The sequence below is a fragment of the Podarcis liolepis genome, assembly GCF_965112155.1.
Source record: "Podarcis liolepis genome assembly, chromosome: 2".
NCBI classification, from domain to species: domain Eukaryota; kingdom Metazoa; phylum Chordata; class Lepidosauria; order Squamata; family Lacertidae; genus Podarcis; species Podarcis liolepis.
The window spans coordinates 110428297-110442192 of record NC_139555.1 but is presented as its reverse complement, the minus strand read 5'-3'; the positions used below and the strand labels follow the sequence as shown (position 1 = coordinate 110442192).

General features: G+C 42.9%; 1 protein-coding gene across 1 annotated transcript in view; it reads right to left on the bottom strand.

The window, feature by feature from the left end:
- LOC310699257 (vomeronasal type-2 receptor 26-like) overlaps positions 1–13362 on the bottom strand; it is a gene marked incomplete at its 5' end in the record, with an annotated part of 29048 nt that extends 15686 nt beyond the window's left edge. The window contains 3 exons of the mRNA XM_083486881.1: positions 9796–10023; positions 12283–12430; positions 13334–13362. Coding sequence (XP_083343007.1) covers positions 9796–10023; positions 12283–12430; positions 13334–13362 — 405 coding nt within the window. The remainder of the gene's footprint in view (positions 1–9795; positions 10024–12282; positions 12431–13333) is intronic.
- Between the last annotated feature and the right edge of the window lie 534 nt (positions 13363–13896).

Here is a 13896-nt window from a genome sequence, read left to right as displayed (position 1 = left end):
CCTTTTGAGGTTGGCCGATGAATAGAAAGGAGGACAAAAAGGAAAGCAGGAGAGAAAGGAGCTTTGTAAGTATTTCTATACGACTGTTGTAAACGCTCTGATACTTTTTATGAATATGTATATAAAAAATAACTGCTGAAATGTGGCTGAACTATACATCTGACACAACCCCCTTTTTTCCCTTCCTTTTCATCATTAGGTGCTCCTTTGTATTCAGATCAGGCCTCAGTACAATGATGTAGCATTTGGGAAGGAAGATGTAACCCAATAACCCACCACTGGAAGCCAAAATGGAATAGACTTGCAAAACTGCCATGTTTTTTCCATCGGTGCCTGCAAAGACTGGCAAAGTGAAGACCCATACCCAGCCAAGCATTAGCATGATCAAAGTGATATACTTGGTTTCTTGGAAACCCCATGGTAGTTTCATGGTTAAGAAAGCAACACCGAAAGAGGCAGTACCCAGAAGGGCTAGGTAGAGAAAGATAGAATAAAATATAGTGGCAGAACCTTCATTGCATTGCAATACTATCTGTCCAGCTGTGGATCCCCTGCCAAATTCTGGGGAGGGGGGAGAAATTCCAATCAAGACCATGCAGATTACAAACTGAACGAGGGAACAGAAAAGGACGATGGCATTTGGCAAACTCCTTCCCACCCATTTGCTGACGCTGTTTCCTGGCTTCGTGGCCATGAATGCCAACAGCACAGTGGTCATTTTTGCCAGAAGAGAAGAGAGGGTGACTGAGATGCAAGTGCTGAAAGCTATTACACGAAGAATGCAGTTGAGCTTTTGAGGCTGGCCAAGGAATAGAAAGGAAGATAACAAACCAAACAGAAGAGAAACAAGGAGGATGTACGTGAGGTTTTGATGGTTTGCTTTAACTATTGGAGTGCCTTGGTATTTAATAAAGATTCCGAGAACAGAAGCTGTGATGAAACACAAGAACAGGGCAAAGAAAGCCAGGATAATCCCCAGAGGTTCTTCATAGGAGAGGAAGACTATGGTCTTGGGAAAACATTGATCCCTCTCATTGTTTGGGTATTTATCTTCTGGGCACTGGTGGCAATGATCTGCATCTGAAAGAAATAAACCCTAAGATTTCAGTATAATGATGATGATGATGATGATGATGATGATGATGATGCATCTCTGGGTGATTTGTGGGGCCTGCCTGGTGTTTTTACATGAGTAGAATGTGTGCTTTTATTTAAAATGCATCACTGGATTATTTGTGGGGCATAATAATTCGTTCATCCCCCCCCAAAAAAAAAAATCTGGCCCCGTACAAGATCTGAGGGAAAGGGGACCAGCCCCCTGCTGAAAAGGTTTCTGACCCCTGGTCCAGATGAAGGGAAGTAATAGTACTACTCCATTCTGCCTTGGTCAGCCCAAACCTGGAATACTGTGTCCAGTTCTGGGATCACAATTTAAGAAGGATATTGAGAAGCTGGAATGTGTGCAGAGGAGGGTGCACAATATGATCAGGGTCTGGAAACCAAGCCTTGTGAGGAATGGTTGAGGAAGGTGTGTATGTTTAGATTATCACTTTTGAGATCTTTGAGATCTAGGAAATCACTAGCATAGTTAATTTCCTGGAGAAATAGTTACTCATTAGATAATGGTGTTAATGTTGAAGTGCCTAGCACAATGATTAGTGCTTATAATTACCTAGTTCAGCTGAACAAACGTGACTGAAATAATTAAAAAATGTTTAGGAAACAGTGGAAGGTTGCTCCCATAATTGCTGGTGAACAACAGGCAAATTAAATACATTTCAGGCAGAATTTTGAATGATTTTTAGTTCATACTTATGTCCACTCCCCCATGCCACAGAGGGCTCAAATTCTTAGCTTTCAATTTTAGAAAAGGAAGTTGTACATCTATAAAGTTAGTAAGCAAAATATGGAGGCAGTGTTTGTGGCTTATTAGGCAGATATAGAGGTACTGCTGTTGCTAAGGATTTTTATTCATTTTCATAATCATTTTTATTAGTTTTCAATTACAACAATCCAACAAAAGCCTCATTATAACAATGCCAAATTATAATACAATGAATAATACCAATCATTGAGATGCCAAATTATACAATTTGGGTAGCCCCCCGCATGCTAGAATTAATGGTTTGATGATTTTCTTTGTTTCTGCGTTCCTATTGCTAAGGATTTTTAGTCATTTTAGATGAACAAGCTGTAATCTGAGCCCGCTTAGAGCAACACTCTTAAGCGATGCACTAGGAAGATTGCTTGCCTAGAATGGACTCACCAGAACTCCAAATTAATATTTAAATGTGCCTCTTGAAATTCTGGATCAGAATTTAGCAAAATTTATTTGCAAAATTTATTTGCAAAAATTTCAAACATGACCATTTTCATCCTGAACCTGCTCCTTGACACACCACCCCCCGGACCTTCTGTTCCTTCAAACCCATTTACCAGTATGAGTAGAAATGGTTCCTTGTCTGCATGGGGCACAATCATAGCAGCAAATTGGTTGTCCTTCTGGCATGATCTTGCTGTATCCAGGTTGGCAGCTTTCTGTACAAGTAGAATGGGGCCGTGTCTGAAGGGAATCAAGAAAGGAAAAACACATCTGAAGGATATCCATAGGTACTATACCATTCTGTTTTCATGTGTCCATTCTTTGCAGAACAACTGGATCATGTTCCCATCCCTGATCTCTAAACAACATTATATATATATATATATATATATATGCAGGTTTTGGTGTCTTCGGGTGTCTTCCCGTGTAAGAGTTGGGGTGTCTAGGCGACGTTTCGACGAGGTCTCACTCGTCATCTTCAGGCTGGTGCTTTCGGCTTCTTGTTACTGGAACAGAGCAGGATCTCAGTGTTTGAGTTCCTATAAATACTGTTGAGGGGGTGTGGTATATAGCCTCCAACGTTCTGGGCAGAGGGGAAGTTCCCAGGTTAGTGTGTCTTTTCTTCTTTTGTTCCTTAATTACTTGAGGGATATCTTGAGTGATTTCTTGAGTGATATTCTGAGTACCACTTAGGTGGGTCATTAAGTGTGGATTAGTTGCTAAAGCTTTCGTGTCTTGACCTCTTGAGCTTGTGAAGAGTTTTTCTGAGAAGATGGCTGTACTGCACTTAGTTGTGCTCTGGCTTGGCTTCGTGTATAGGGGCGAGCTGTGGTTTTGTGCCCTGTGCCAGCCAGATCTGTGTAGGGATTGCAGAGGGGTGCAGCATCCGGAGGTGCCACTATGGTTTGGCTACTGGATGGAGTCTGTAATTTATCTGTGGAGAGGGTCTGGGTTTGGGTCTGGTGTGGTTGATTGGTGATGGCGTTCTGTGTGCCTCTGGTTCTGGTGTCGGTTTTTGTGGGGAGGGCTAATTTCCAGATGTCTGGCAGGCGGGACGTGTCGTCACGCTTGTTCATGTTGTGGGGGTGTTTCTCTATCTCGATGGCTTCCATGATTATTCTCTTGTGGTGATGTTCCATGTTAAAGAGCAATTTGGAATCTGCAAAATTAATTTCGTGTCCTGTTTCTTTCATGTGTTGGAAAAGAGAGGAGGTTTTTTCTTCTTTTTTGACGGCATTCTTGTGTTCTGCGATACGTGCATTTATTCGTCTGTTTGTTTGTCCAATGTACGTGGCTGGGCAGACTTTGCAGGGTATTTCATAGACCCCTTGGTTTTCCAACTGGATTTTATCTTTGGGGTTTCTGAGGATATTGGCTATTTTTTGGTTGGTGCAAAAGGCTGTTTTGATATTGTGTTTATGGAGGATTTTGCTAATTTTATCTGTAGTGCCCTTGATATAAGGAAGGAGGGCCATGCCATTGTTTTCTTCTGTGTCTTGGTTTTTGGGGGGTGTTTCTTTTTGGATTAGCTTCGTAACCCTGTTTTGCTGGTATCCATTGGCGATTAACACATTTGAGAGATTCTGTAACTCAGTTGTCAAGTGGTCTTTGTCAGCCAGGCGTTTGGTTCTAGAGATGAGAGTCTTGGCTACGGAGTTTATTTGTGCAGGGTGGTGGTGTGATTGTGCATGTAAGTAGCGGTTGGTGTGTGTTTTTTTCCGGTAGATAGTGTGTCCTAAGGAGCCATCAGGTTTTTTGTAGATTAGGACGTCAAGGAAGGGAAGTTGGTTGTTGGCTTCTATTTCCATAGTGAATTGTATTTTGGGGTGTAGGCTGTTGAGATGTGTGAGGAAGCTATCTAGTTTTTCTTTCCCGTGTGGCCAAATTACAAAGGTGTCGTCAACATATCTGAGCCAAAGTTTGGGTTTGTGTTCTGACTTGTCTAAAGCATTGGTTTCAAAGTGTTCCATGTACAAATTTGCGATGACCGGTGAGAGGGGTGATCCCATAGGTGCTCCTTCTATCTGTTTGTATCTTTGTCCATTGTGGATGAAGTACGTGTTGGTTAGGCAGTGGTTGGTCAGGTCCAGGATGTATTCGGGGGGATTGTATTTGTTTTGAATGGCTGTCAAGGCTTCATTAATGGGCACTTGAGTGAAGAGAGATACAACATCGAAGCTCACAAGTAGGTCATCGGGATGTAGGTTTTGCTTCTTTATTGTTTCTATGAACTGGAAGGAGTTAGTAACGTGTGAAGCGATGGATTCTGCATAGGGCTGAAGTTGCTTAGCGAGAAATTTAGCGAGATTTTGTAGAGGTGAGCCTATGGAGCTGACTATTGGTCTGAGTGGTGTTCCTTCTTTGTGTATCTTGGGGAGACCGTAGAGTTTGGGGCATCTGGATGATTTTTCTCTGGGGATGATTCTTAGCTGGATTTCTTCACTGATAGGAGAGGCTTTTATTTTGGATTTGGTGGTTTTTTCCAGATAGGTGGTGGGATCTGTTTTTATAGGTTGGTAGGTAGGGTCTTGGAGTAGATTTGATAGTTTTGCTTGGTAGTCCGATGTGTTCATCACAACAGTGGCATTACCTTTGTCTGCTGGGAGAATGATTATGTTGTTGTCTTTCCTCAGGTTGGTGAGTGCTTTCTGTTCTTCTTTGTGTAAATTGCTTCTGGGTAGTTTGCTGGAGCAGAGGATGTTGGTGACTTCAAGTCTGATTTTATTGGCTTCATCTGGGTCGATTTTGGTTAGGCTAGCTTCGACTCCGCATATGATGTTTTCCGTGGGGATGCGTCTCGGGGCGACTGCAAAGTTGAAACCTTTGGAGAGTACTTTGGTTTCAGTTGGGGTGAGGATCCTGTCTGATATGTTATGTACTGTTTGTTTCATGGGTTGTTGTGGAGGGTGGCTGGGCTTCTGGCGTTTCTCTAGTTTGTGGAGTTTGTTGGTGTGTCTGTCTGTCTTATGTGAGGTCTCAGTTTCAGCTCTCCAGACGGCTAGTTGTTTGCATTTGTCCCAGAGTGCAGGGTGGATTTTGTTACAAAGTTTGAGGTGAAGAGTGAGCAGATCTTTGTTGGTTTGGTTTAGTAGGTATCTTTTCTTATGTATTTCGTTTCTGATTAGGGATAGTTCAGTTCGTTTCAGGATCCTTTCGGTAGCTGGGGTTTTAGAGTGGAATTTAAGTTGGAAGCATGTGGGAATTAAGTTGTTGTCTCGGCAGTTGCGTAGGAACAAGAGATCACATAAGATGGTGGCTCTTCGGATTTCTAGTTTCTCGTAGGTTCTTGTCAGCTGGAAGGTTTCCTCCCCGTAGAGGTGAGATATTTGCTTTCGTAGATTTTCACGGGTACAGGAATGCAGGTTTTGGTGTCTTCGGGTGTCTTCCCGTGTAAGAGTTGGGGTGTCTAGGCGACGTTTCGACGAGGTCTCACTCGTCATCTTCAGGCTGGTGCTTTCGGCTTCTTGTTACTGGAACAGAGCAGGATCTCAGTGTTTGAGTTCCTATAAATACTGTTGAGGGGGTGTGGTATATAGCCTCCAACGTTCTGGGCAGAGGGGAAGTTCCCAGGTTAGTGTGTCTTTTCTTCTTTTGTTCCTTAATTACTTGAGGGATATCTTGAGTGATTTCTTGAGTGATATTATGAGTACCACTTAGGTGGGTCATTAAGTGTGGATTAGTTGCTAAAGCTTTCGTGTCTTGACCTCTTGAGCTTGTGAAGAGTTTTTCTGAGAAGATGGCTGTACTGCACTTAGTTGTGCTCTGGCTTGGCCAAGGTCAAGACACGAAAGCTTTAGCAACTAATCCACACTTAATGACCCACCTAAGTGGTACTCAGAATATCACTCAAGAAATCACTCAAGATATCCCTCAAGTAATTAAGGAACAAAAGAAGAAAAGACACACTAACCTGGGAACTTCCCCTCTGCCCAGAACGTTGGAGGCTATATACCACACCCCCTCAACAGTATTTATAGGAACTCAAACACTGAGATCCTGCTCTGTTCCAGTAACAAGAAGCCGAAAGCACCAGCCTGAAGATGACGAGTGAGACCTCGTCGAAACGTCGCCTAGACACCCCAACTCTTACACGGGAAGACACCCGAAGACACCAAAACCTGCATTCCTGTACCCGTGAAAATCTACGAAAGCATATATATATATATATATATATATGCAGGTTTTGGTGTCTTCGGGTGTCTTCCCGTGTAAGAGTTGGGGTGTCTAGGCGACGTTTCGACGAGGTCTCACTCGTCATCTTCAGGCTGGTGCTTTCGGCTTCTTGTTACTGGAACAGAGCAGGATCTCAGTGTTTGAGTTCCTATAAATACTGTTGAGGGGGTGTGGTGTATAGCCTCCAACGTTCTGGGCTATACACCACACCCCCTCAACAGTATTTATAGGAACTCAAACACTGAGATCCTGCTCTGTTCCAGTAACAAGAAGCCGAAAGCACCAGCCTGAAGATGACGAGTGAGACCTCGTCGAAACGTCGCCTAGACACCCCAACTCTTACACGGGAAGACACCCGAAGACACCAAAACCTGCATATATATATATATATATATATATATATATATATATATATATGCTTTCGTAGATTTTCACGGGTACAGGAATGCAGGTTTTGGTGTCTTCGGGTGTCTTCCCGTGTAAGAGTTGGGGTGTCTAGGCGACGTTTCGACGAGGTCTCACTCGTCATCTTCCGGCTGGTGCTTACGGCTTCTTGTTACTGGAACAGAGCAGGATCTCAGTGTTTGAGTTCCTATAAATACTGTTGAGGGGGTGTGGTGTATTCTGGGCAGAGAGGAAGTTCCCAGGATAGTGTGACTTTTCTTCTTTTGTTCCTTAATTACTTGAGGGATATCTTGAGTGATTTCTTGAGTGATATTCTGAGTACCACTTAGGAGGGTCATTAAGAGTGGATTAGTTGCTAAAGCTTTCGTGTCTTGACCTCTTGAGCTTGTGAAGAGTTTTTCTGAGAAGATGGCTGTACTGCACTTAGTTGTGTTCTGGCTTGGCTTCGTGTATAGGGGCGAGCTGTGGTTTTGTGCCCTGTGCCAGTCAGATCTGTGTAGGGATTGCAGGGGGGTGTAGCATCCGGAGGTGCCACTATGGTTTGGCTACTGGATGGTGTCTGTAATTTATCTGTGGAGAGGGTCTGGGTTTGGGTCTGGTGTGGTTGATTGGTGATGGTGTTCTGTGTGCCTGTGGTTCTGGTGTCGGTTTTTGTGGGGAGGGCTAATTTCCAGATGTCTGGCAGGCGGGACGTGTCGTCACGCTTGTTCATGTTGTGAGGGTGTTTCTCTATCTCGATGGCTTCCATGATTATTCTCTTGTGGTGATGTTCCATGTTAAAGAGCAATTTGGAATCTGCAAAATTAATTTCGTGTCCTGTTTCTTTCATGTGTTGGAAAAGAGAGGAGGTTTTTTCTTCTTTTTTGACGGCATTCTTGTGTTCTGCGATACGTGCATTTATTCGTCTGTTTGTTTGTCCAATGTACGTGGCTGGGCAGACTTTGCAGGGTATTTCATAGACCCCTTGGTTTTCCAACTGGATTTTATCTTTGGGGTTTCTGAGGATATTGGCTATTTTTTGGTTGGTGCAAAAGGCTGTTTTGATATTGTGTTTATGGAGGATTTTGCTAATTTTATCTGTAGTGCCCTTGATATAAGGAAGGAGGGCCATGCCATTGACGTCCTAATCTACAAAAAACCTGATGGCTCCCTAGGACACACCATCTACCGGAAAAAAACACACACCAACCGCTACTTACATGCACAATCACACCACCACCCTGCACAAATAAACTCCGTAGCCAAGACTCTCATCTCCAGAACCAAACGCCTGGCTGACAAAGACCACTTGACAACTGAGTTACAGAATCTCTCAAATGTGTTAATCGCCAATGGATACCAGCAAAACAGGGTTACGAAGCTAATCCAAAAAGAAACACCCCCCAAAAACCAAGACACAGAAGAAAACAATGGCATGGCCCTCCTTCCTTATATCAAGGGCACTACAGATAAAATTAGCAAAATCCTCCATAAACACAATATCAAAACAGCCTTTTGCACCAACCAAAAAATAGCCAATATCCTCAGAAACCCCAAAGATAAAATCCAGTTGGAAAACCAAGGGGTCTATGAAATACCCTGCAAAGTCTGCCCAGCCACGTACATTGGACAAACAAACAGACGAATAAATGCACGTATCGCAGAACACAAGAATGCCGTCAAAAAAGAAGAAAAAACCTCCTCTCTTTTCCAACACATGAAAGAAACAGGACACGAAATTAATTTTGCAGATTCCAAATTGCTCTTTAACATGGAACATCACCACAAGAGAATAATCATGGAAGCCATCGAGATAGAGAAACACCCTCACAACATGAACAAGCGTGACGACACGTCCCGCCTGCCAGACATCTGGAAATTAGCCCTCCCCACAAAAACCGACACCAGAACCACAGGCACACAGAACACCATCACCAATCAACCACACCAGACCCAAACCCAGACCCTCTCCACAGATAAATTACAGACACCATCCAGTAGCCAAACCATAGTGGCACCTCCGGATGCTACACCCCCCTGCAATCCCTACACAGATCTGACTGGCACAGGGCACAAAACCACAGCTCGCCCCTATACACGAAGCCAAGCCAGAACACAACTAAGTGCAGTACAGCCATCTTCTCAGAAAAACTCTTCACAAGCTCAAGAGGTCAAGACACGAAAGCTTTAGCAACTAATCCACTCTTAATGACCCTCCTAAGTGGTACTCAGAATATCACTCAAGAAATCACTCAAGATATCCCTCAAGTAATTAAGGAACAAAAGAAGAAAAGTCACACTATCCTGGGAACTTCCTCTCTGCCCAGAATACACCACACCCCCTCAACAGTATTTATAGGAACTCAAACACTGAGATCCTGCTCTGTTCCAGTAACAAGAAGCCGTAAGCACCAGCCTGAAGATGACGAGTGAGACCTCGTCGAAACGTCGCCTAGACACCCCAACTCTTACACGGGAAGACACCCGAAGACACCAAAACCTGCATATATATATATATATATATAAATTATAATTGTCCAGTAGCACCTTAGAGACCAACTAAGTTTGTTCTGAGTATAACCTTTCATGTGCATACCCAAAACAAACATAGCTGGTCTCTTTTTTATATATATTTCAACTGTGTCAGACCAACACAGCTACCAACCTGACTCTGAACAACCAAGGAGAGATTGAGGCTGAGACCAGCTATATTGGTATTTGCTAATTTGAACAAGAGACTTCCAGGCTCAAAGCTCACTACTACATTATGCCAGCTTGTAAATTATGAATAGGTTGGGTGGCCATCTGTCATGGATGCTTTAGCTGAGATTCCTGCATTGCAGGGGGTTGGACAAGACAACCCGCAGATCCCTTCCAACTCTAGGTTTCTATGATTCTATGAATAGATTCCTCACCTGATTGAACCAGTTGGGCCACACAATGACTTCCTCGTGAATAGTTAGCTCTAGACCGGAAGATGCTTGCCTCTTCAGCTTCCCAACTTTCACTCTTATGGCAGATTGGTTAGGAAATGCAACCAAATTCGCAATATCATAGTCAGCCACCAACTCCCTGTCCTCATCAAAATACCTCTCATTTATGGTAGCACTGTTGAAGTGGAGCCTTCTCAGAAAAGGGTGAAGCTAGAAAGAGAGAGATAAAATGTCAACATGTGTACTATGGGTCAATGAATCACATTCCTTCCTTCTTCCATCCTAATCTTAATTCCCCGCCTCACCTCCATTCCTTTAATGGAAACTGATGCACCACCTGATTGCCTGAAGATATTTACCTGGAAATTCCAGGATTTCAACGTTGGGATTCTCTGTTACTGAGCTACAGTCTCTCCTTATTGGGACAGTTTGCTGCGGCAAGCAGCTTGAGGTGGCCAAAGGCTCAATTTGTGTTGCATTTCTAGGCACATGTCTGAGCGTTCCCCATGCCTTCCAGTGCTTTCCTTGCAACCTCCTGCCTTTTACCACTGAATCAGAGCAAATGGCAGAAAACCCAAGTTGCCACTTGTTCCAATTCAGGGCAAAAAAAGGACTCTGACCTCTGCAAAGAAAGCACTGGGAAAAAAGGGAAATGTGGATGAGCCCTAAGTGAATGAAAGTAGTGTGAGACAACAAGAAACACCCCCTCCCTCTCCCCCTCTCCCTCTCTCTCCCTCTCCCCCTCTCCCCCTCTCCCCCTCTCCCCCTCTCCCCCTCTCTCCCTCTCCCCCTCCCCCCCTCTCTCTCTCCCTCTCCCCGTGTGTCTCTCTCACCTGCCATGGCTCTACATTCAGAACGTCCTGTCTGCCTTTTTTGGTACTCAACGTGTGGCTTGATGCAGATGTCATCAGAGCATGCAAGGTGTGCGCTGTGACATAGACAGCACTGTAAACATTGTAGCTCTCAGCAGACATGCCTTTCCCATGCCAGTCTGGGGGAAGACCTTCCAGTTTCCCCCTCCTCATGCATCTTTTCCAAGTGTTCCTTGACCATTTGTGGTTGGGACGAGAGCAGTCCAATGTTTCTGACCAAGCATGATCCAATGTATCTTCATTGTGAGTCAAGAAAAGGTCCTGAGATTCCGACCTCTTATTTGCTTGGATGATGAAGGACAGTGCGCCGTGGAATAATTCGATATTCTCATATGCAAAAGATGAACTTAAGGTGAAGCCCCAGAGAGCTGTGGAGATCCAAACTTTCCCTACAGAAGCATTGCTTTTTCTTTCAATTTCATTTAGTGTGTGTGCCAACAGAAACATTGAGTTGGAGTCCCCATAATAAATAATCACATTGGCTTTCTTCTGTGTAAGGTTGGCTTGAAAATGTATCAAGTGTTGTTTTGCACCATGAATTTTATCAGAAGACAATTGTGGGATTCCATTTGTGAAGGCAACACAAATATCACTCTCAACGAATGTTGCCATCATGGTTTGCAGGAAGTGATCCCCATCATTATTTTTTGGAGCAAGGAGTCCGACCCACGTCCAACTGAAATGCAGGAGCAACTTCACTATCCCCCTATATTGCAGAGTTTCCTTCGGACTCATCCAGTAGGAAGAGGGGAACTGAGTTTTAGCATTCAGAATATGGTTAGCAAAACCGTAAGTGAGCTAGAAGGAGAGGAATCGATGCTTAGTGTTGCAAATAATCTGCAGACATTGCGAAATGCAAATATAGAATGTAGCATTTGCAGATCTTATGAAGAAAATAAGGATGCACAAAACTATAAAAGCTCCCTGTCCACTTTAACTTCAACATTCCAAAGTCCTGATATTATTACTTCTGATAATCACAACAACAACAACAAAGTGTGCTAACCCCGATAAATAAAACAGTTTTTGTGCAGTTTTGCAACTCTCAGCTTGGATTTTTTTGTCTTGACAGCTTAACAACAGTGACTAAATGACAAGGAATCCTTTAGCGACACGGTTCCTGTTTAAGGCTTTGCAATGTTGCCCTCACATTCTGCTTTCCAACTTTCTTAATAAATTTCTGAGTCACTGACTTCTTATTTAAATTCCCTGAGAATTTAAAGTTTCTTTTATATAGGTGTCATCTTCCTAAGTGTACTACAGAGCTGCAAAAGGCAAACAGTGTGAGTTCACGTGTTTATCCCAACTTCCTTGAGACAGACGTCAACGGAAAACTCCCAAACCAAGAAAAGGGTTATATACTCTTCAACCCCCATCACCCCTGTTTCAATTACAAGAGTTAAGCAGTTAGATCTGAGATTTGCCCAGCCAGGCCTCCCCTTATTCTCCATACCTGCGGGACCTTGTAAGCATTTAGCATGGCTGCCATTTGAAAAAAGGTTTCAAAATCCCCTCCTTGAATAACAGCAAGGAGCTTGCCTTGCCTTCCACACCTGAAATTAGGTACCATCCAATGCCTGGTAGAGAGCAGGTCTACCGTGGCTTCAGAGGCTGTCCTGGCACTGAAACAATTTTCATAGATGCTGTAGCCAAGGGTGATGTTAGGTAAGAGCTTGGGGTTTTCATTGATCTCATGAATGGCAAACAAGATGGTCAGAATGTATTGGAGGTTCCTCTCCAGTATCCTGGAATGAAAAGCAAATGTCATATCTATTGGTGCAATGAAAAAATAGGTATCAAAGAGGAATTCCAGGATGCCAAGATCTACATTTGGGGCAAGTTCTCTTTGAGAGAATCCCAGCAGAGATTTAGAATCACAAAAGATGCAGGAAAGTAAAGCATGGAACTGTAGTTTGTTAGTCCTACAATATATGCTCTTCTAAAATCCTTCCAAAGTTTCCCACTTCCCCTAGCATTGAAAAAGATCACATGTTTGATAAGTTAAAAATGGTTTACTTACAGAGTCTTCAAAGGTCAGGTTTATGTTATTTAATTTATATATATAATTTTTTAAATTAAATTTTCTGTTTTATAATTTAGAGTATTCACTTAAACAGCCTTAAAATATCAACGACTTCCCTTCTTCTCTTTCCATGGTTCATTTTGCATAGCATAAATCCCTGCATATTTTACATAAACTAAACCATTCAGTATTCCATTATTACTTCCATCAAAACCTATTTACACTGTTGAATTTATCTTAATGCTGCCAACATTTTCAAGTGTACACAATTTCTCCCCATATATTCAATAAACATTTTCCAATCTTCTTTAAATGTATGTTCTTCTTGTTCTCTTATACTATATTAGGTCCACAAGCTGTGCGTATTCCATCAGTTTAAGTTGTCATTTAAGTTGTTGACAGTATTTGACCAAGAATAGATGTTTGTTCCTTGGGAAAAGGAGACTTTGGTGAGCAGCTTCCATTAATACAGCCAGACGAATCTTCCATTTTCCTTGTCACCTTTCAAGTCGTATTTCAAAACTAAGGAGCTTAAGAAACTGATGCTCACCCCACATATAAACTGCTACAGAGAATAACGGAATTGTCTGAGGACAGTTAAAGGCTAACATGAAGGGACACTTACGGTTGGAAGTCGTGGGTGGGGTCAGACATGAAAGCATATGATGGATAGACAGCTGTTCCCACTGGTATAACTCCAGTAATGAGGTAATCTCCAGGACTGTAATAATTATTTGGAGGTGTCAATAGGTTTGAGAGGTTTACATCTTCGTTCATCACTACCCCAAAGGGCAAATGGAGCAATATTAGCAGAAGGATCATTTTAGACACAAGGAAGAGACACCTTCCTTCAATTAACTTCAATATACCCAGTCCATGCACTGGCAGAGAAATTTGCCAGGAAAAAACCACGACAGTCTTGCAAGCCTCATCCTGTGTCTGGCTTTTCAGAGGAAGAGCCCAAGCCTGGCTTCCGTGGAAAAGAAGATACAAACATCAGACCGACAGACTAAATCTCAGCTGTCATCCTCATTACTTCAGTATATTTATATATTTATGTTGCTCTTTTTCCAGATTCGGGGAATAAATGATCAATGATTCTGGGTTATTATTATTATTCATCCCAAAGTGACCTCTGGGTAAAAATAACTTCTGGGACCTTGGTCACAGGAACATACATCAATGACG